Source organism: Rhopalosiphum maidis, chromosome 1, assembly GCF_003676215.2.
Source record: "Rhopalosiphum maidis isolate BTI-1 chromosome 1, ASM367621v3, whole genome shotgun sequence".
NCBI lineage: Eukaryota > Metazoa > Arthropoda > Insecta > Hemiptera > Aphididae > Rhopalosiphum > Rhopalosiphum maidis.
This window is the reverse complement of record NC_040877.1, coordinates 7,320,830-7,344,654: the sequence shown is the minus strand read 5'-3', so window position 1 is coordinate 7,344,654 and position 23,825 is coordinate 7,320,830. Positions and strand designations below refer to the sequence as shown.

General features: G+C 25.1%; 1 protein-coding gene and 2 non-coding genes across 3 annotated transcripts; 1 reads left to right on the top strand and 2 right to left on the bottom strand.

Moving 5' to 3' along the window:
- Nucleotides 1–212: 212 nt before the first annotated feature.
- On the bottom strand, nucleotides 213–11,537 carry LOC113557838 (helicase sen1-like). The gene is made up of 19 exons (XM_026963656.1): nucleotides 11,237–11,537; nucleotides 11,021–11,138; nucleotides 10,459–10,584; nucleotides 9,121–9,279; nucleotides 8,971–9,043; nucleotides 7,263–8,488; nucleotides 6,979–7,184; nucleotides 6,175–6,284; nucleotides 5,089–5,256; nucleotides 4,938–5,026; nucleotides 3,992–4,141; nucleotides 3,659–3,920; nucleotides 3,465–3,592; nucleotides 3,247–3,395; nucleotides 3,032–3,170; nucleotides 2,643–2,902; nucleotides 2,441–2,581; nucleotides 2,155–2,335; nucleotides 213–395 (listed from the first exon to the last, which is right to left on the bottom strand). Exons 2-19 carry the CDS (start codon nucleotides 11,117–11,119, stop codon nucleotides 279–281), a joined length of 3,783 nt encoding a protein of 1,260 aa, XP_026819457.1. The 5' UTR covers nucleotides 11,120–11,138; nucleotides 11,237–11,537; the 3' UTR covers nucleotides 213–278.
- Nucleotides 11,538–13,580: 2,043 nt separating this feature from the next.
- On the bottom strand, nucleotides 13,581–13,699 carry LOC113550741. Its single transcript, XR_003405052.1, has one exon. It is a non-coding gene; the product is annotated as a 5S ribosomal RNA (ribosomal RNA).
- A 9,636-nt stretch (nucleotides 13,700–23,335) lies between these two features.
- Trnac-gca lies at nucleotides 23,336–23,407 on the top strand. The gene has a single exon. It is a non-coding gene; the product is annotated as a tRNA-Cys (tRNA).
- The last annotated feature ends 418 nt before the right edge of the window (nucleotides 23,408–23,825 follow it).

Genomic DNA, 23,825 nt, shown 5'->3' with positions numbered 1-23,825 from the left:
TATATACAATTATATGTATATTTAGATCAATATTATTTATATTTATAACAAAAATAAAACGTGATACGTATATTTCTGAGAATATACTTTTTATTCAGGTACCTAGTAATTATTACATCATTAAAATATTTCTTAATACAACAAATTTAATAAATTATTTATTATAAATAATTTATGAAATTTATGTTGAGAAAAACAATTTCATATAAGTTAAAAAGTATTACAATTTATAATTTATATTAAAGGTTGTCATAAACTTCATATATATCAAATACATATTAATATCTTATCATAGCAAGCAAAGCCCTAGAATTAGTAATGACTTTTTTTGATACTTTTTTAATTAATTTACGTTTTCTTGCATCTTCTAATAAATCAGACCATACTCGTTCTCCCTAGAAATATATACATATACATAGTACATACACTATAAATGTGTACATGTCCATAGCCGTGCCATATTGGTGGTGGTGGTGGTGGTGGTGGTGGTGGTGGGGGGGGGGTAAAGGAGGTCTGTGCCTCAGGTGCAAATTTTAAGAGGGTATCAAAAAGTTTATTGCCTATTGGCCATTGGAAAGATTTTATAATGTGTATAGTATAATATAGTGTATCATACTATACACTGAGTATATAGCAATATCTCGACAAAATATTGTTTTTATTTCAAAAATTTTTAAGTACAATAGTCACAATTAAAATTGTTCTATTATAAGTATAGTATGTAAGATGTAAGTAGTAAGACGTTTCACTATCAATTGATTTACTAAAATCTTTTCAAACGGTGAAAAAGTTGAGTGTTCTTGGTTAATGTACAGCAATAAAACCAAATCTTTATACTGTTTTCCATGAATGCTTTTTGCTAATAAAACAATTACTTCACCAGCAATTACAAATCCAAAACATGGATTTAATAATTGGAAAAACTAAATCCAAAAATACCTGTCCATGAAAATAGCAACAAACACCATATGAATATGTTTAAATGGAAAAATGTAAATACAAATTTAAAAAATAATACAATTGATTGTGCATTGGAAATTGAAATGAAAAATGAAAAGGATAAATGGAGACATATTTTAATTTAAAAGTTGAAATTGATTGTGTTAGATTTTTTAGTGTAGACAATTTTGCTTTGAGAGGATCTAATAATGAAATTGGAAAGCTTGGCTATGGAATATTCTTAAATTTAATAGTCTTATTAGTAATTATGATTCTGTTGTATCAAGCCATTTAAAATATCATGGCCAAACTACATATTTATCAAATAAAATTCAAAATAATTTATAAGTTTACTGGGTTTAAAAGTAAGAAAATAAATCATTTTTAGAATAAAAAAGCAAAATTTTAAAATCATATATTATAATCATACTTAAATAACAAATATTAATTTATATTTGTATTATTATTTCTTATTATTATATAATTACAGTATTGCACCATTTACTAATATCTAAGTTACTATATTATTTTTATAAAAATGTTTAATAATGTATAATTAAATATCAATACGATAATACCAAATAAAAAAAGGAAAAAGATTAAATAATAAATTAATGGAGGGGGGTGAATATTTTTAATTTTGTTCCAGGCGCCAAATTATGACGGCACGGCTCTGTACATATCACACGTACATACACACCTTAGTACAAATAGTACAAAATTATAGTAGTTGCAGTAATAATTTACACAATATGGTGGATATTTGGATTAAGTATCTAATTGATTTATTTGGTTTGTTAGTTAAATTTATTGATTTTATATTGTTTATTGCTATAAAAAATAAAAAGGGCTAGAGATTACTATACTTTCTTCAGTTTAAGAGTACACTGGACGGTAAACGAAAACTTGCTGTGTTTGCTTACGTCTACCCATTACTGGTAATTGATTCTAGAGTCTATCCACTGATCATCACCACTACTACAGACTGCTATCATTACCTGTTTTTCCATCATACCGCTGTACACTTGATAACGGTTGTTATCAAATGATCAATCAGAGGGTCTGGCAACATACAGTAGTCAGATGTATATGCATGAACCAGTGTACTCTTAAATTGAATAGAGTATAAATGTATAAGATTGTCACATAGCTGAAGGATTACTAAAACTACTATATTCTTGTTAAAAGAGAAATACTTTTATAAAAATAGCTCACTCTCAAAGACATGAAGTTTCCACATATTATTAATGATTGCTTAGCACGCGTTAAAGCAACATTCAAACGACAAATATCATCCATAAATCCGACTCCATTAGTACGAACTGTTGAAATTAATAATACATCACATTCACCACCTTGAAATGAATCTATTGTATTGACATTTATTGAGATCTTCCTTTAAAAATATTTGTGTTAGAAGAAAATTAAAATAATAATAGTACTATTATTATTTTATATATATATTTATATAATTTATATATTATTACTATAGAGTTCTTACTTTTTCTTTAACAACCCATTTATTTGCTCTCTTTGTTTATGGTAAGGTGTTAAGACTGCAACGGTCAGTGATTGACATTCCGAGTTGAGTAAAATTTCTACCAGACTTACAATCATATATGCTTCACCAATATTTAACTCACTAAAGGAAAATAAAAATTTTTGATCAGACAATTTTTAAAAATATGTATAATATAGTATACCCAGTATCATCTTGTTGACTTTCATGTTCTAGGATCATGTATGGCTGAAATGGCAGTTGCTTTCTTATTTTGACAGATGGTGCAGTTTTAACTATGCCTTTATAAAAGTATGTTGATGGAAATAAACAAATTTCATAATGCATTCGATATTGCGTATTCAACATAGTAACTGGAAAACTTTTTCGTGTGGAGCGTTTATGTTCAAACCATGATATAAGCCGTTTGAAAAGAGAAATACCTAGGCCATTATCTTTGGCCACCTACATTTAATTTATAAATGTTATATGTTGTTCAGATTCAATAAATTAATTTTTAGGAAAAGCATATTAATTTTAAAACTATATGTTTTATTTTATTTTGTAATGAATATATTAATATACTTAACTTACCTTACTCTTTACTAATGGTTGAAGCTGTTTATCATCCCCAACCAAAATTAATTTATCAATACCAAGTAGTAGCGGAACATAAATTAGAGGTTCTATAGATTGTCCAGCTTCATCTACTATACAGGCAGTAAAATGACAACTATTCAATGATAAATAATACAATTAATAAACATAAAATATCAAATTATTATTCAAATTTAAAAAAAAAAATGTACTTAATAACGGAAGGCTTGAAAGTTTCCTCCATTGTCTTGGAAAAACAGGAGTTCAATGTTGTCACAACAACTTCAGCATTTAGAAGTATTTTATTTTCAAGATCTTTTTTATTGGTGTATATGAATGAATTATTTGTTTGACCTTGTCGCTAATTAAACAATCATGCTAAATAATTTTAAATTTTAAATATAATAAAAGCAATATATTTATATCTTACATCAGCTTCATTCAAAGGATTCTCCATTCTTTGTTTGATTACAGTATCCAGCAGTACATTAAAAATAGGTGAATTTGGATCATATTTTTGTCCACTACTCACTCGTATTACATCAAATTGGGCTTCATCTGAATTAATTAATCTAAATTTTAGTTATACTTTTATTCTATGAAACAAAATAAATAGAAACTTACGTTTTAAGTCTTTTTTAATTTCTATTATTCGTCTAACTATCACATCAGCAGCTTCATTAGAAGGTGCACATATAAGAAGTTTAGGTTTAGTCTTAGTTTTGGTCAATTTGTTAGACATTAAACTTAAAATAATATTACAGATAACATTAGTTTTTCCTGTGCCTGGTGGTCCAATTATCAAACCTACATTTGGTTCTACAGAATTGCAAATTGTTATAGCCATTTTTATAGCTTCTTTTTGACTGTTGTTCAATAACAAACTCTAAATAAAATTATAATCATAATAAAAATAAATTATTATAATCAATTAACTTAAGATGTTGCATTATTTACATTTATGTTATAATTTTTTAAATTCACTTTTGAAGAATCAATACTGTAGTTATGCAACTGTGGAGTGATGAGTGCTTTGCATAGTGAAGATGTCGTCACATTATTTAAAGCTTGAAATAAACGCAGTTCTGAGTGCAAATAAAATATCTCCTAAAATTAATAATATAGTTTATTAAATTAGCTATTATTTTGGTGTACTCATTGTATCAGTTTCAAATAATAACCCATAAAGATAAATTAAAATTTTTTTTTCTAACAAATTAAATATACATTGGATGTATTTTCAGTTTTTTTAAAATACATTTCATACCTAACAACATATAACAATTGTACAATAGCTTCTAATATGTATACATTTACATTTACAGTTTACTTTCGATTATCCGTTGTCTTCTGCGGAATCATCTACATATATTTATGTATACAAAAAAGAAATATATATCTTTACATTATACATAACTATTGGTTTAATTGAGTTGGGATAGCCAATTACTTGATAACAATGTAAAATACAATACACTTGTTGAATACATATTAATACTTTTTGTTAATTGTTGATACGTTTAATTCGTAATTTTAATTTTTCGGATTATCCGTAGATGCCTTGTCATCCTATTCTGTGAATAATCGAGAGTACACTGTATATGAAAGTAAAAAAATAAAATAAAATATATTTATACTTATATTATGTATTAGTTTTAATTTTATATTCATGCCAAACAATTAAAAACAGTTATTTGTATTTTTATAAAAATATTATTATTGATTGTTGATTTATTTTATATTTAAAATTTTAGTTTGTCTTTAGAGTACATACCTACAAAGATTAAAAATTGGGTTCATTTTTATATTATTAATTATGAATTCACTTTATTCACTATAGGAAGTACATAATATACTAATAATAGTTAAAATATTAATTTTTAATAAATTCTTTAGTTTTTACCATCAAGTGAATATGTGTTCCATTTGGAATATTTTCAGTCTTTTTTGTCACAATAAGTTCTATGTACAATTGAGAATTTGAGTGGTACCCTAAAAAATCAAAAATAACAATTAAATACAATGAAAAAAATTTTAAATTGACAACTATTTACCAATTTTTTTTGCATTATTAACGTAAGCAAAAAAAATATTTTTAGATTTTATTGGCTTTTTATTTACAACATTTGTTTCAAAGTGTTCTGACTGTACTATAACAATACATAAGCATCCCTTTAGTGAATTTCTTGATCCCGTTAAAGTTTCAATGTTCTTATTCGTTCCTAAAGAAAAAATATTATTTCTATTATTTTACATAAAAGACAAATGAGTGTGATTGTATTTGTAGACTTAACAAGTACAAATCTAATTATCATAATTTTACAGATTGTTCTTAGAAATACTAGGAAAGTTCAAAAGTTTAGAGAGTAGTTTGTATGTGTAGCTATACAAACTTTTATTAATATAGTTTGTTGGTTACATGCCAAATAAATCATTTTCTCCAGGCCAATTGATCAATATATATATTATTCTTTTTTACATTTTTTGTTTGAATTATTAAATAATTTGCTTTGTTTATATTATTTTATTTATTGAATTGAGATTTTTTTTTGTTATAAATAAGTTTTTTAAAGTTCAAAAGCTTGAGCAATTTTATAATACACATGGCAACTTTTCATTTACATAACATTGGGTTAAATGTATACATAATTAATTTAATATTAATAATGAACCATAAAGATATAACTATATTGATTGCTCATTAAATACCTTAATTTAGATTAAGTTGTAGCCTTACATTAGTGGCCAACCTATGGGCCCACAGGCTGCATTCTCTTGGATAATTTATAATTTTATGGCATGTCAAGTCTATCATACTTTTAAAAAATATGTTTATTTTTATGTTTTATATTAAGCCCAAATCTAATATAGTTATCATTAGTATATCGTTTTATATGCCACAGACCAGGCATTTATAAAGTGTCCTGAAAGATCTGGGATGAATACTATTGATGATTCATGTTCAAAATTTAGCCATCACCAATAATTACTTTTAGTTAGATTCAAATCAAACATGTTTTAATTAATATAACCAACAAGATAAAATTATGATTTCTTCATCTATTTTTTATATAAATTAAATCTATGCAATATGCATATTAGATATTATTACAGGTAATAATAATAATAATGTCACTTACCTATACATTTTAAAATCCATAATGGCTGATTAATAGATTTTAATGCTGGCACTGATGAGGAAAATTCTTTATTGACAGATTGAATGTCAAATGTAGGGAGAGGTAAATTTCTAGAAAATATAAATTACATTAAAATCATAATAAAAAATAAAAAATTATACATTCATAGCGCAGAAAAATTAAAAAATTAAAACATTAATTATTATAATGTAAAAAAAAAAATATTATCTAAAATATAAAATAATTCATAGATGTAATAACCACTGATTTATGAAAGTGTTTACACTCTATACTAATGTTTCTCTGCCTACAAATGATGTGTTGTGACACGAGATTGAATCATTAATTATTTTTGATAGGTTGCTATTCATAAACTAATAACAAGAAAAATGAAAAATGAATTTAAATTTAAAAATAATTTTTATATTTAACAGAATTATGAATTCATTATTCAGTATTGCATTTTGCTAAAATTAAATAATAAAACTGCTTACAATAATATTGATGAAGTTAAACATTGGATTTTGATCACTATATAATAGCATACTAATTTTTTTTTCACACAACAGACGTTAAATTTGTGGGTTTGCATACTAAAATTGTTGGGAAACATTAATCTAAAATAAGCCTGCTTAGTTGGAGTAGCTTGGTGTATTTATCAAAAAAAAAAAAAAAAATAGATATTTAATATTGTTGAGTATAAGTTTCATTAAACAATAGACATGAGTGTATCATGAACTTAAATATTTTACTATATCACAATAAAATGTTTTAATAAATATAATTATTAAAATAAAAAATTACTTTTTCGAAGATTTTTCAAAAATATACTTTTCCAAATTAGGATTTTTACTAAGTACCATATGATATGATTCGCTTATTTTTGACCAAATTTCATAGAACAATATTGATTTCATTGTAGACAAATACTCAGATGGAGTATCAAATTGTTCTTTCATTTTATAGATATTTTTTACCAACGGTGGAGATGTATTCACAAATTTTTCCTCCTATATAAAAATACCAAAATAAAATAGATAAAAACTTAAAACAAAAAATATGTAAATTGTAATTTTAATGTAACTTACATATAACCACACTGCATTCCACTTACATATTTTACTAAGTGTATCATAAAAAACAAAATTAATTGGTTTGATAATTGGTATAGTCGAAGAGCCTACATTTTTACAATTAGAGAATGAATATTGATCATTTTGAACATTTATGGTTGGTGTTATTTTTTGACAATTGAATTCAACTTTTTTTTGAATCTCTTGCTTAGGTAAATGGGATTTTGATGTACTTGGTATGCAATTATCATTATTTATTTGTTCTAATCTAGATACTCTCTTTTTTTTTTTTAATTGACCAATTGTTGAAGGGTTATCAATAAAAAGGTCATTAGTTGATGGATTTTCATTTATTATTTTTGGAGACTCATTAGATGAGTTATTAGTAGCCAATTTCTTAAGTCTTAATTGTCTTTCTTGAATAAATTGTTTATTTTGATCAACAATTTCTTCTTCTACTTTCTTTTTATCATGAATTTTTTTTTCTGATTTAGCTCGAGTTTTTATTATATATTTATTCTCAACTAGTAGCTTTGTTTGTCCCTTTTTATTAACTTTCATTGGAAAAGGATCAATGATTTTAGGGTATTTACTAGTGTTATCACTTTCATTTTCAGTATCACTATCACTTATCGCAGGATTTATATTATTTGAATTCAAGTTAGGTGGTATGCAAGGCGGATCTGGTGGTATGAAAATTAAATCATCTTTATTATCACTCGGTGTATCATTTCTTTGACATTGAAACAATTCTGGAAGGTTCAAATTATTTTCTATTTTTGAAGTAGACGGATATGAATGTTTTATGTTAATTTCTTTTTGTTTGTCAATTATATTGCTTGATAATTCTAAACCATTTTTATTTATTTCATTTTCTTCATCTGACGAATAAACTACGATAACACTATCTTCTTCATTGCGATATGTTCCTTGACTAAATACATTATTTATTGTATCAGGTTCAATTTTTATTTTCACTGAACTAAATATATTATCTTTATAATAAGAACAAGAAGGTTCTGTATTATATGAAGGAATTATTTTGGGGTCTTTAGCTGGTAAATTTTGATCATCATTATTTATATTAGGCTTCAAAACAGCATCAACTAATGTCGACTGATTTAAATCTGCATGTTGTAAATTATTAGTAACATTAGGCAAAATGTTCAAGGCATTTGATAGATCGGTATCTGGATTTGAAAATGGTTTCTTTAATATGTTACATTCATCTGGAGCTGCAACTGAAAAATAAATTATTAAAATATTTAAAGATTAATATAATTTTAATAAAATAAAACTATATGGTATTGATAAAATCATCATTCTTCATATTTTTTATTAGCAACTACAATCAGTAGTTACAATTTATATAAAAAGGAATAATTATTATAATTTTTTAGGATATTTAAAATGATTATTTGATTTCTATTTTTGGGTTATAATTATCCTATCTAGAACAAAATAATTACAGACCATGAATTGGATTAAGATTTATTCACTCATAAGCACAATAAAACCAACATCCTTTTCCAGAACTAAAATCAAATTGTAATGAAACATAGTACTATAATGTATCAAATAGCAGTTTAAATGAAAAAAAAATTCAATATTTTTTCTGCTCACTGGATTTTTTTTATATCCTAAGTAATACAACTAATGCTAGAGTCTTTGAATATCAGAACTACTTAGTTATTGACAATAATATATACTTATGAAAACATACCTAATTTTGGAATTTTTACAGCAGTTGATTCATCATCTATATTTTCTTCACTAAGTACTTTTCTTTTATTATTCTACATAATACATATATAATTGTATCTGTTATATATTATAATATTAAACATTCATAAAAATAACAAATTAAACTCACACATATATTTGAAAAACTAATAGTACGATCTATTTGATCAATATATTGTAAAACGACTCCTTCATCACCACTAGCTAACACAATCATATCTAAGTCATTCAACTGATGTTCTTCAAACTCAATTAAATTTAAATTGCCAACAGAAGTCCCATTTGATGTCTGAAAAAATAATTATATCGAATGTTATTGTAATGAATATAGTTTTAAAATCATTTTTAACTAAATTATGGAATTATTTAAAATGTATAGTTAAATTAAATAACTAATAATTATAATCAGGGCTCGAGACTTATAGCAATTAAAATCTTTAAAATAAGTGCTTAAAAATATCATAATAAGCACTCAAATAAGCATTTAAAAAACTTAAATGTGAGTAAAGATATTTAATGATAAAGATGGTACTAGAGTCTAGACATAATTTGTAACTAGTGCTAAAATTAATATAATTAAATATTACAAAAAATATTGAAAAAAATGATTGGGAAAGTTGTCTAACTAAAAATCAAAAATAAATAAATAAATCTTTATATTATAAAAAAATCAGACTTCACTTTCGAGACATTTTGCCTTATTGTTTATAGATTTTCTGAAAAAAACCATAAAAAGTAGAAAAACTGGTCAAAAAAGCAAAAATAATCAGAAAAATTGGAAATAATCATATTTTTAAAAAATTGTTGAGAAAAAAAAAGCAAATTTCATGATTGAATGTGTTTTAACATGACATACACTTCCATAGCACTCTGCTACATTTTAAGTCAATTCATAAAAATAAGCAAATGCTTTATTTTTAGCAAATGATTATAATAATAATAAGCACATTAGCATATTAATAAGCATATTAAATCTAGCTATTGTTGTCAACTTTGTTTGTTATAAATCATTTTTTTAGAGGGTTATATCGTGTTGACAATTAATATTATCTAGATATCTAGTGTTATAAAATATATATATCTCAAAAGTAATAACTTATAAATAATTAGATAGTAGACATAATATATAAAACATTGTTAAAATAATAATTATTATTTAGATTATCAGCGAAGAAAAGAAAGTATTGATTTTATATTTTTGTTTTTACTTTAATACTGAAAACTGTTATGTTTCTTATAATCCTATCTATTAATAAATCACAATTAAATGATGCAATATTTAAAATTATTCAGTAATTATTTTAGTATAAGGAAAAACAAAAATTATGTAGAGTATTAAAATTATCTTATTCTATACTTAGTATTTGTAACATAGTACCTATATCGGCTATATCTAAAATGTATATAATTCGACATAAAATTTCTTGTGTATAAATAATAGGTATTATGAGTAAAACAGTAAACTTACACCTAAATCCTTGATATATGCAATATCTTTAGATTCTTTTTTTTCAACCCGTAAATGACAATGAGTTCTTGATACATTTAAATTTTTGAGTATGATATCATTGTTTAATCCTCTTCCAATAGTATTCTAAATATAATAAAATACAAAAGATTTAACAAAAATAACACCTTAGTTTGAATAAAAATATTCTTAAATATCATATTAGTTTATTACTTTGGTTTAAGAATATGAAAAAATGTTTAAGATAAAATTTTAAAATAAATTCTACTCATAAACATATAAATTTGATTAAATTAACAACAATTTCTAGTTAAATTTGTTAAATATATTTAGTATAATTATACTAAATTTAGTATATTCATTTTTTCAATTATGTTGAAAGTAGATTTTTTTTACTAATCATAATTCAATACTTATAACCTATAAGATTAGGTTGATTAAGCTGTATTAGATATAAAATAAAGAAAAAGCTAGGTAATAAATCTAAATAATAAATATTACACAAATTATTTCAAAATTAATCGGTAATATCTATAATAGCACATTCAATGTAAATACGTACCACTCCATATTTGATTTTATGTACATTTTGAGAAACATCTTCAACGTTTCGAAGACATTTAAGAGCGCAACTAGGCATACTCTGTTCAATGTTTTCCATTTTTAATTTATTGCAGACACTAAAAAATAAGAAATATCTATTATTATCTGAAAATTGTAATATATAAAATAATACTTTTTTAAAATTTCTTCAAAGTACAGGTAATAAGTTACTTACAATAAAAATATATGATGGATTACAATAGGTTCCTATAGAACTATTCACAATAAAACATCATAAAATGACACCAATCATGCATCCACTGATCATTGCTTGTGTAAGTACTCATGCACCATGATGTAAATTGTCTACATTTTTGTATTGTTGTTTGATCTCAGTTCCTAGTAATTGAAAATTCCTTTTAAAGAATGTCCGATTAACTGATGATTGAAATAATAATATCGCGTATCACAAAGTAAGATTTGACATGGTATTTTAAATTTTACTATAAATTCAACTCTTAGTCTGAGAACGTAGGTACGAGAATAATATATTATCATTATGGCGGGACGCCGGGAATTATTATCACTCCAATTGATAATTGAACAAAACAATAAGGCTGATAACATATTTTGATTCGTTCTCATTCGGTCAAGCAATAATCTAAGATAAAGTAAAGTTGCCCGACCTTTTCATCTAATACCGTGGTATTAAATCTTCTGGCTACTACCCTTGATCATATATAGTATATACAGTATACTCACAGGCGGTGCGAGGGGGTGTACTTGTAACCACTGACATTTAAAAAAAAATTGAACGTTAGTGATATTTTATTTTATATAATATTAATAATTAGGTATCGACTAACAACTTATATTTTTTAATAATAGCTAGGAGTTTTTCCAAATTCTTCAACTACATGTTCAATAAATTTGTTAATTTCAATGGATTATTATGAGTAGCCTGCATTACTTTGTAGTATCATTTAAGATATTACCATCTTAAATCGTGCTTTGTAGCCATCGATAAAAATATTATAAACTATTTATTATTAGTACCGTCAAGTAATTTAAAAAAATATCCTTACATAGGTATTTAAGTATTAACTTAGAAATCAGCATATATTATAATTATTATACATAATAATCTTTTTATTATTTTTTTATAAGTTGCAAATACCAATACATAAACATGATTTTAATTTAACCTTAACGTATTTTTTTCAAATCAACTGGAGACTTACGCTATTACCTAATCCTGATAGTCGGAGGGCTCTCAAGGTCGTGTATTCGAGAATATTATCAAGTACACAGTAAATAGAATATATGTCTTGATTGTAATAGTAAACAGTAATGTAATGTAATAATATATTATTATTATGCTTCTTACCTGACTCGCAGCAGTATATATATATATATATATATATATATGTTATGCGATGATATAGTAAGGTGACAGAAATGAAAATCTCTCTGAACACGTGAATCCGAGTAAAAACAACACTGTCTCAGCTCGTTCAAAAACAGGCTCAATTGTCGCTAGCATCATCCAATGTTGAAAGATGTTGATAATATGACCGGTGCGGAAGCACTGATATGAAAGGCGACGTGGTCATGCTGACCAGAGTCGCTGGCGGCCCTATCATTGGCCTCTGCGTTTTCAAGAATCTAGATTTGGCCTTGGTGGCAGAGACCCTCATTGGGCCGTCCCTTGTCTCTGGCGTCACACGAGAAATGCACACGTCATGCGCCCCATTGTCCCAAACACGCGCGAGTTTCTACATGATTTTACAATGTAAATCGTCCCTTTCACCAGTGGCAAAGGATGTTTATTGAAACTAATCATTACCTCTCTATGTGCAATAACTTGACCGTTATTTATTTATATAATCAAGAAAATGATGATATATCAGTATAGCAATTTCAAATGAATAAAATATTTGCAATAGAATAATTATTATTTTATGTGCTATATATTAATAAGTAACCATTATTTGGCATATAATAAAGCCAATAAAGGTATATATATATATTAATATATTACTTATTAGACAATAGATAGTAGGTACTAGATATAAATAAATAATAGTATATCCAGGGCCAAACTTCCACTTAGGCAAACTGGGCAGCTGCCCAGAGGCCCTTAAGGTCCCCAGTCAAGTACCAAAAAAAAAGAAAAAAAGATTTCTTCTTTAGTAGCTGCACCGAGGCTTTGTGACTAATAAGTTCGCCACTGAATATTATATATACATAATATACAATGAAAAAAATATTATATAAGTACCTTACAACACATGTTTAGCTTAAAATTGTTATTTACAGTAAGTTACAAAAAAATGAAAATTTATATAATATTTATGTTGTATGTATTAAACATTAATAATTCTAAATTTTAGGATAAAAATAATGATTATTTAAGATTTTTAAATATTTTTTTTATTTAAAGTCTTATGTTTCTATCCACCATTTAAAAAATAATTGATTCGATTGAAAAAAAAGCGTTATACAAACTAAAAATATTATGATTATCTATATATTATAATTTATTGCGATTCTAAAATAGTGTAATAAATAATAAAATATGCCAACGGCACGTAGTGTTCCCAAGCGGTCACCCATCCAAGTACTAATTACGCCCGATGTTGCTTAACTTCAGTGATTAGACGAAAACTGGTGTATTCAACATGGTATGGTCGTTGGCAAATGAATCTGAGAATTTTTATTTTTTAAAAAAATTAAAATTAAATAGTTAATAAATAAATTTATTCAGGTTAATTAATACAGGCGGTAGTATAAATAATTATATAGATGACAGTCGATAGACATACCTTGTACGATAGTATTTATAGTAATATAGTTCAATAATTAATAAAGATAGTTATACGTAACAAAATATATAATAAATAATAAATATTAAATTCCCTCGTGCAATCATAGTATTGTGGATTATTCCGTATTTTAATTATTGTTTGTTTATCATGACTTTATCTCGATTTCACAATACTCAATGAATGAACTTAGAGAGTTCACTGCAAAGTATATCTGTTTGTAATTTTAGACAACAATTTCTGTCTCGCAATTACTCTTTACTCTTACTCTTAAAAAGACAAAAAATTGTTTTTGTTTGAAAAAACAGATACATAAAATCAGTGTATTAAATGATACAACAGGTAGGTAGTATTGAATTTGAATTTTACACATTTTTACTGATTACAGTGATCTACTATCTAGTACTCCATGAAAAATGAAATATAGTACTTACCTTTCATTTATTTATTTGAACAGAATAATGGACCGCATTTTGTACGCTTGTTCAGGGGCCCACGAAGACTTATCTAACAAATACTTTTCTTAATATAAATTTGATATTTACATAGATTTCGGTAAAGAAATATTAAAAACTGTACTCTATGATTTATCTGCCAAAAACTGTAAATTATATATGACTCAAAAAAAAAAAAACAATCTTAAACTCTATTATTTATAATATTATAGTTGGATTAATATTAAATTATATAAGTATTGTAAAATCTATTCCCCCTCATCACCCTTTAATTATGCTCTTGCTATTGAATAAAATCAAATATCAAACTGTGTGTTATCATATTACGAGTACTTAAACCATATTAAGTTTAATAAGTCGCTAATAAATTAAATTTCCGTTCCAGATGTATATACCAATCATAGGGCCGGATTCATTCACGGGTTTTATTTTATGCGCAGAATGGTAATATGCCAACGGTGTCTAGAATATTATAACATTTTTGGAGAAGTCTAACAAACCCTGTACACTCTTCAATAGACGTGAAATCAATTTTTTTTCTAAAAACCATCAACAGGTGATCATTGGCTATACAAGACAAAAAAGTGAGTTTTTACGTTTTTGTATATGTATATGGCTTATGTAACAGTAACACAAAATTTTAAGTTTCAAAATTCAAAATCTCTAGTGTATTTATTACATTTTAGCGGTACTGCTGCTGCATAGAATTTAAGTAGGCCAACATGGTACAGGAAAAAATATGGTCACCCATGTATATACCTTGCGATACCATAAATGGCGTCGCTGTACGATGAGACATACCTATAATGTCCGTGATGGTTATTAGCTTTGATTTTTAATAAATTTATTCACATATATTGCGGTGGTAAAACATTTATTAAGATATTAGGTATATATTAGACATAAGTTCATATAATTATATTTCTTAATGTTGTATTCTCTAATTCGTGTATTGTTTTTTTCAATTTCATATTTTCAGTTTGTAACGTTTTTGCAATTAGCATTTTTTTCCGGCGAACTATAAGCATTATTTAAATAACGAAATATTTTAGAGGTCTATAATATTAATTTACCGATTAAAAATTTATAATATCGAGCAAGTTCCTCGTAGTACATTTTCCACGAATCAACACTACTTGGTATATATTTGACGATTCGAGACCAATATTCTTGTAAATCATTTTCACTGATCTTCCACTGTATAAAATTATATTCTTTTTTTAATCTATGGTATAATGACTTGGGTTTTGGGACATACGTTGATCGCGATTCTTTTATTATCTCTTTCATTATACGTATGAATTGCTCGTTGTCAATGAATAATTCGTGATTCGAATTTTCACATCGAGCATGATTAAATGGTGTATTTTCTAAATAAATTGAATGGTTAAAATAATACAATACAATATTTTACATTTTAAATGTACTATTTGAATTTAATTTAATTCATACATAGATATATAAAGTTTCAATTAGATATACTTTTTTTTATTTTACTAATTTTATTAAAATTTATGATTTGTTTTTAAAACACAATAGTTAAATATGAATGAGGATATATGAGTTATATTAATTAAAGCACAATTCATTAATCATAATGAATGTCTTAATTAATTGTTTGTCTTAGTTTAATTTAATTGTTAAGTTATTACGTACATACCACCAACTAAAATTGTAGAATATTTATCATTTTGTTCTTCATCAATATTTTCAAAAGTAATATAGTTTGTACATGCACTGTTAATCACAAACAAATAATGTTATTTGTATTTCATTATTTCAGCATTGTAATTCATTAAGTTGCCTTAAAAGTAATAGCCAATAGACAAGGTCGTAACTGGGGCGCAGGGTCCAGGGGTCCACCCCCCCCCCTCCGAAATTTTTAAAAGTAGAAACATTTTAGTGGTGAATATAGTTTATTGACTATAAAATTTCAGTATCTACGAGTATATTAAAAAAATAATGTTAGACCCTCTGGCTTCTGATTTTTTTTTCAGTTACGGCCTTGGTACCTATTGGCGGTTATATGATAAGTAGTATTATACTATTGCTTAGGAGTTAATAAATTGGTATTAAACATATGCAGAGTCATTTATTAGCTAACTATAACTATAAAGTTCTTTAAGAAACTAGAAATTTGTATGCAATGGATATAATTTATTATATCTATTATAGTTATTTTATTTTTTCTAGAATATTTTAATCTATTAGGAATTACTTTTAATTTTCATTTAAAATACTTACGTGTCATTGATAAATTGACGAGACGGATCTATTTTTATAAGTTTGTTAATATTTTTGTTATGCTGAGATATATTTCTACATAATTTCTCAAAGTATAAATATTTATTCGATTTCAATTTGTTGATGCTATCAACAAAACCAGGTATTATAATAATTATTATAAGCGTTTAAGTGGCTTGATTAATGATTTGTTTGAAAACTACAAGTAAGTACCAATTATCTGATATTGTGTTTTTAAAAATTTTTTGTTCACTGTCCGATACTTCAATAATTTTACCCGATTCCCAATTTATTTGAGAATTACAAACAATACATGTTATGTATGGTTTAAATTTAGATTTCATGAGCTGCCAAAATTCTTTACTTAGTTTTAATTCACTCAAAGCGTTATAAGCATATGATGAATTCCGTATTGAATTTGTGCCAAGAATTCCATGTAAGTTATGGTCAAATATAAAACTCGAGTTCTTAACAATGAAATCCAATAACAGATTATTTAGAGCTTTGTCTCTAATATGTTCATAATTATTCGTATCTGAATTGTTGTGTGCAGGCTCATACAATATTAGATTATTAATGTGTTTCAGAAGTGGCCCTATTGTATCGTCGTCATTTAAAGTAAGCTTTTCGCCGAAATGTGTTGTCTTGACACTAAAGCTTAAATACTCACGTATAAAACAATCGATTTCATGAATCTGAAAAAAAAAATTTACATAAAATCAATTTTTAAAGTAGAAATATAAATGTTATACACTATTAATGTAACGTATGATCTGATTCAGTTGAAAGTCCCATAATTGTATATAATCATCATTATCTTTCTTTGCAATAGAGTCAGCTCTTTTTTCTTGTTGATCGATTTTTTTGTTAATATTTATTATTTGTTTTTCAACTGTAGATATTTGAGTTGTGTGATCTGATTCAATTTTCTTACATTTTTCTCTCAAGTTATAAACAGTTTCTTGCAAACTATTCAGTGCTAGTTGTATTATTAATATAAACGTATTGGATTTTTGTTCGATATACTTACAAATTAACTCTTCTTTTTTGATTGACTATTCTCAAATTATTGTCTTCTATTTTTTTTTTTAAAACATGACAATTATATTTAAGTTTTTTTATGTTTGTTGAGCATCTGATTTTTACAAACTCTAAATCGGTATCAACTCCCTATAATAAATAACTCATACATTAATCATTAATGTAATATATAAGTACCTGCATATTTTAATATATCTAAAGTTTTATTTTAATTTGTAAATCTAACACAAAAGTACCAATCTACGTGTGATTAAAATATTTAGTTCTATTTACTATGTTTGTGTGTCTCTTAAAAAAATTGATAAAATTTAAATTGTGCCCTTCAATTTACAAGTTATTAATATCTCAATTGTTTAAATTAATAAGCAATATAGGACATCGCTTATATTTAATAGTAATAAATAATAATATAAGAGCACTGTTCATTGAGTTGTGAATTACTAATATATATATAATTATATATGTTGTATAAACATAAACTATTATTTTATTTTATATACATTTTTTTTTGTACGTATAACTTACAATATAATTCTCAGTTGTTTCTATTCTAAAGTTTTTTAATTCCTCTTCATTAGTCTTGTATAGCTTTAATAATTCAAAGTTGTTCTTTTCAATTAATACAAATCGTTTTAATGTTACACTTGATATTTTATCGATGATTTTATCCATCAAAATTCTCCATTCAGTAGAATCTTTGTTATTTTTGTTATTTTTTGTATCTTCGATCAATTTCTTTAAATGTAATGGGTGTACATTGTATAAATATTATTATTATTTAATGTCTACTTACAGTTATAGCTAAGTAGTACTTGTTATGCTCTTCTTTGAGGATTTTTAATTTGTTATTTGCGATTTCATTCAATTTATCCAGATCATTCGAATTAGAAGATGTTTCATTAAAAGATTTGGTTAATAATTCTTCTAGTTCTTCTAATAGTTTATCAATAATATCGTCTTTTTCCTTAAGAAGATCTAAACTTTTTTCTAAAACAAAAAAAGGTGGGCAATGAGTACCACTCTGCTGCACATTAGGTGTCGAGAGTAGATCACTGTAATGAGTATGTGATTAAAGTAATTTATTTTATTATAAGTATTACCATTGATTATAAATACTATAGTATTTATAATACTTAAGTTTACTAATAAATAATACTTAATAATACTTAGTATCTGTATTTATATATATAGTATTACTTTAGGCCCCAAACACTGTGTTTATTATATTTTTAGTATTCAATTATTTAATAATATACATTTATAGTATTAATAAGATGATTGTATTTGTATATATTTAATAATTTTTTGTTCCAATATTAAATACATAGAAGTACATTGTATTTAATGTTCTAACCTTAGCTATAAATATGTTATAAATGTTCTACTACAAAATACTTATAGTTTGTAATCTTCGTGATTTTGATGAATATTGTACAAAATTTAACTTCAAATACATGTAAAATAAAAGTATGTCCATAGGTATTCTTACGACTTACATAATATATAAGAAAAAGTTATGTCGGGGTTTGTATTAGTTTTTTAAGAATTTTTAACGCGTGAACATTTTTTTATTAACATTTATAGAAAAAAACTTATTTTTAAAATAAGTTAAATAAATAACTTAAAATTTTTTATGTTTATAAATAACTCAAAAAGAGTCGAAATATTTTGAAAACTAAATTTTAAGTATCTAATGTTATTCTTTTGGAGTAAAGTTTATTTTTTTATTTTTCCCAATAATTTGAAAAAAAATACTGGGAATTTTGACCTCTAAAATAATATATTTATAATAATTCATGTTTTTGCTATACCAAAATTTACTTTTTAGTGAAACAATATCTTCGTGTATTACTAGTATATCTTCTTTATTACTAGTTTTTTCTAATTCATTATAAATGTCCATACTTTTTTTATTTATTTCAATTAAAGTATTTTTAACTTCAGATAATCTCTCCTGATTGACATGTTTGTCGTTCCATTTACGTTCATATTCATTTGTATCGAAAATTAAACATTTCCCTTCAATAAAGTTATTTAATTCTTCCATAATATTGCCTAATTCAAATTCACTGTTTTCAATTTTATCAACAACAGGTTGTTGTACGATCATTTTTTGTTGATGTTTTCGCTTAGCCACTGAATTTTCGATACTAGTTTAAAATGTTAAAAGTTTCGTTATGGTTTTATTTTTATAAAAGATAATCATAAAATAATACAAATTGTACCTATCAATATTTTTACGTCTCCATATGTTACATTTTCTAAGTACTTTTCTTTCTTTTTTTTTTAAAACAATTACATTTTCATCCGAATCCTCAGTTTCACTTTTTTCGTGTACTGATTCAATATTGTTTCGTAATGCTCTATCGTGAACTACAAAATATTAATTAAAATAACCTTCAAATAGAATCACTAACAAGTTTAAAAGATAGAAATTAGTTTTATGGCTACAACTTTTTTAGGAGGTAAACTTTTAATTAAATACTATTTGTTAAAGATATTTCGTTTCATCAGTACTTAGTAACTCAGTTCTAAGTTGTATATCTTAGTAGGTTTTAGTTTTTTATATGGCTCTGGAATAAAATGTTTGTGACCTCTGTTATAAATTACAGAATCTATGTTAAAATAAAAAAAAAAAAATACTGGAATGACTCCAATCTTCTCTTAATAAGAACAATATTTTTGTTGATTTAGTTATACTTACCAATTAATATTTTAGAAAAATTAATTTTTTTAAATTAATTTATTATTTATGATATTGTTTTTTTATTAGAAAATACTTTTTTCTAATCTAAAATTATTTAATTATTTATTTAATACAATTAAACAAGATTCAACAGAATAGACTAAGTAACCTCGAATCTAACGATACGAATTAAGAAATTCACCTAGCTGTAAAGTGAATTTCTAAAAACTATATGTATTTCGAAAATAATTAATTGTTGTAGGAACCACTAAAGAAGAACTTTATATTACATTTTCCAGATTTTTGGTTTAGAGAAAAAGCAACATTAATCAAAATATTTAAAAAGAAAACATTTCCATTGCTTAAAAATGGATAACTTAAAAAGATATGAAATATTTACAAAATTATATTATTTATTTAAAAAACTAATAGAAATATTTGGTGAAAATTTCAAATGTATGATTATAAATATTTGATTTTCAACAAAAAACATGATACATTTGATCAAATACTGGTTTTTGTTGAAAGAGCTATTCACCTTTTTCCATATTTTTTTCAGTTTTTCCTAAGTATTTAGGTATATAAGTAACAAATAGATCCAGTTTCTACCTAAAACCACTTTAAAAGTTGAAGATTGAAGCATTTTTGTTGCTCCAAAACAGGAGGACTGATAAAAATAAATACACATGATATTATTGTATTAGACATTTATCGATCTGTTCAGAATCTAATAAGCGTGATAAATTAAAAAAAAAATTCTATAAAATAAAGAATTTTGGACACACAAGATTTCAGAAAATATAAAAATTTTTATTTGGAAATTATTTTAAGAAAAGTAAATTTGTTTTGGAATCATATACATTATTATATAGGTACTTAACTACCTAAGTGCTAAGTAACATATTATTATGATGTATGTATTGTATTATTTATTAAGTACATAATCGATTTGCTTTTTATTTTATATTAGTGTATTTTATTTAATTCGTATGTAGCTATATGATAAGTAAAAGTATTTATTATTTCGTGCTTTACCATTAATTAAAAAATTATCTTTATTTTCTAATATCTTTCTTCGATCACAATATTTTCTAGAGTCAGTTAAATTTTTTACTGGGACATTGTTAAATGTTATTGCTTCGTAATCTTCATTTTCCATTTTAAGTTTTGTATTTCCTTATAATATTTTATATTAATATAAGAATAAACATAAAATTATACTTAAGAATATTAATCAGTAATTAAACAAGAAAAGTGATTTATTGTACATCTGTCATCTAATATATTTTAATGGTTACTATGGTATTTAAAATAAAAAATAAATAGAAACAAATTATGGTCTATAAATGATGATGATTTGAATACATAAATAATAGTTTGACAAAATAAAATCAATAGAGAAATTTGTTTTTATTGCTTATTTATTATTAATCATCTGGAAAAAAGTATACGCACATGTATTGACATTTTATTGTGTGCTGTATTTTTTTATAGTTGGTATTTAAGTATACAGGAAGGTATCGAGTACTAGCTACTACTTGTACTCATGGGCGCAACTAGGGTAAAATGTATGGGAGTACCTTTATATAGTACCTATATAATATCATAATATTCATATTTCATATATTGTTATAACAAATTAATTTTTCTGTTATTAGTTAATGCAAACTTGTTTAAAATGTTTTCTATATTTATGTTATTGGTAATTTCTCTTTCAATATAATATATTGAAGCTAGATTTTTAAAACAATTTTATTGCATACTTGTTCGAAGCCAATTCTTCACTCTTCGCATTACAGAAAAAGATCATTCACAAGTAATCGTTTAGTGCAAGGGTCTAACAGCTATGAATTTATGATAATTTTAAAATGTACAGTTTCAAAAATATCATTACTTACTTAAAAATAATAATAACATTAAAAAGCTACGCGGGGCCCTGGATAATAATCTTACCTTTAAATTTTATAATAGGTCAATTCACTTTAATATCAAAACTAACAGTACAATACTGAAACTGGTGAACGAAAATTTGTCATGTCGTACGTGTGTAAGACGGAGACAACACATGGAGGTACTACGTCCTCTTAAAAATAGAACCTACTGATTCTACGTATTTGTGCACGTATACTGTACGCCTACATACTACAATAGGGTGACCATTTAAAAAAAATAAAAAAATGGGACAGTTGTTACACCCCCCTACTAAAAAAAAAATTATTATACTTTATCCTTTCGAGTTAATTAACCTAAGCTAAAAGTGTTCAAATGTTTAGGAATATTAATTTTTTTATTATCATTAATCAACACAATGTTGCATTTCAAAAGTTATACAATTTTTTTTAAACAATTAGGAAAATTTTCTTTTAATTATTAAACACTTTTGTTTATTTAATTGTTCTTTAGCATGGGCCCTTGATTCTTGTTTTGCTGTTATCTGTTATTTATAAATTTGGTTATAATACTATTTTAGATTTGTTCCTTCGATCGATTTATTTTAAAAATACAATGTAATAATATGCTAATACGGAATTAAAACGGGACTATCTTATAAAAACGGGATGCGTCTCGTTCGAAGTTTGTCGGGACAACGGGACATAATGATCAAAAAGGGGACAATCCCATTTTACACGGGACGTCTGGTTACCCTAGACTACAATAATAGACGCATTTGAAGTTTCCATTTATATTACGATAAATTATTATTAATTTTACTGGTCAATACTCGTAAATTATTAATTAGAAAATCAGAAATTTTACAAATATTGTAAAAAACCAGTATAGAAAATTTGGGAGTGCTAAGAACTCCCAAGCTCCCCCTAGTTGCGCCCATGCTTGTACTATAGTATTATCAACTGTAATGACAATGAATGTGAACATGTGGTCGTGTATTTGTATTCAATAATATACTATTGTAATTCTTAGAATTTAGATAATGTTCACTGTTCACTTTTATATGTCGATTAGTGGTGTTACCATTTGATGATTTTACCAAGTTTGTCTTTGCATAATAAAGTTTGTGATTGAATTATACATGCGCTAATATTCTCTTAAGTAAGTTAAAAATATCCTCTTTTAGACGTGGCGGGGGTATAGCTCAGTGGTAGAGCATTCGACTGCAGATCGAGAGGTCCCCGGTTCAAACCCGGGTGCCCCCTGTAATGTTTTTTGCATATTTGCAGAATTTTTTTTACGTTTTATAATAATAATACCGTTATTACTTTAGACACAAATTTAGGCATTGTTTAAATCTACAAACACGCGCGTATTTAAACTTAAAACAAATAAAAATACGGTATTTACTTTTTATAATTTATTATGGCAAATGCCATTTATAAATTAATATTAACACAATAATATTCATGTTTATATTGTTCTAAATTTACTAAAGGAATTTAGTGGAAATTTGGATCAAAATGTATATTTATTTATATCAGTGTATTAGACCTCTGCTCGGTCCGTTATTTTAAAGATCGGATCGGACTTAAAATTTGAAGGAAGGGACCGAATTCGGACCAGACCACACTTAAAACTTTAATAGAAGACCAAATTCGGACCGAACCATGGCTATGTATT

Excerpts from the sequence above, each read along its gene's own strand:
- LOC113557838 (XM_026963656.1), bottom strand. The coding sequence starts at position 11,119 with ATGGAAAACATTGAACAGAGTATGCCTAGTTGCGCTCTTAAATGTCTT. Across the intron at positions 8,489-8,970 it reads TGTAAAAATTCCAAAATTAG|TTGCAGCTCCAGATGAATGT; the intron begins GTATGTTTTCAT and ends TTTATTTTTCAG. Across the intron at positions 3,593-3,658 it reads AATTAAAAAAGACTTAAAAC|ATGAAGCCCAATTTGATGTA; the intron begins GTAAGTTTCTAT and ends TAATTAATTCAG.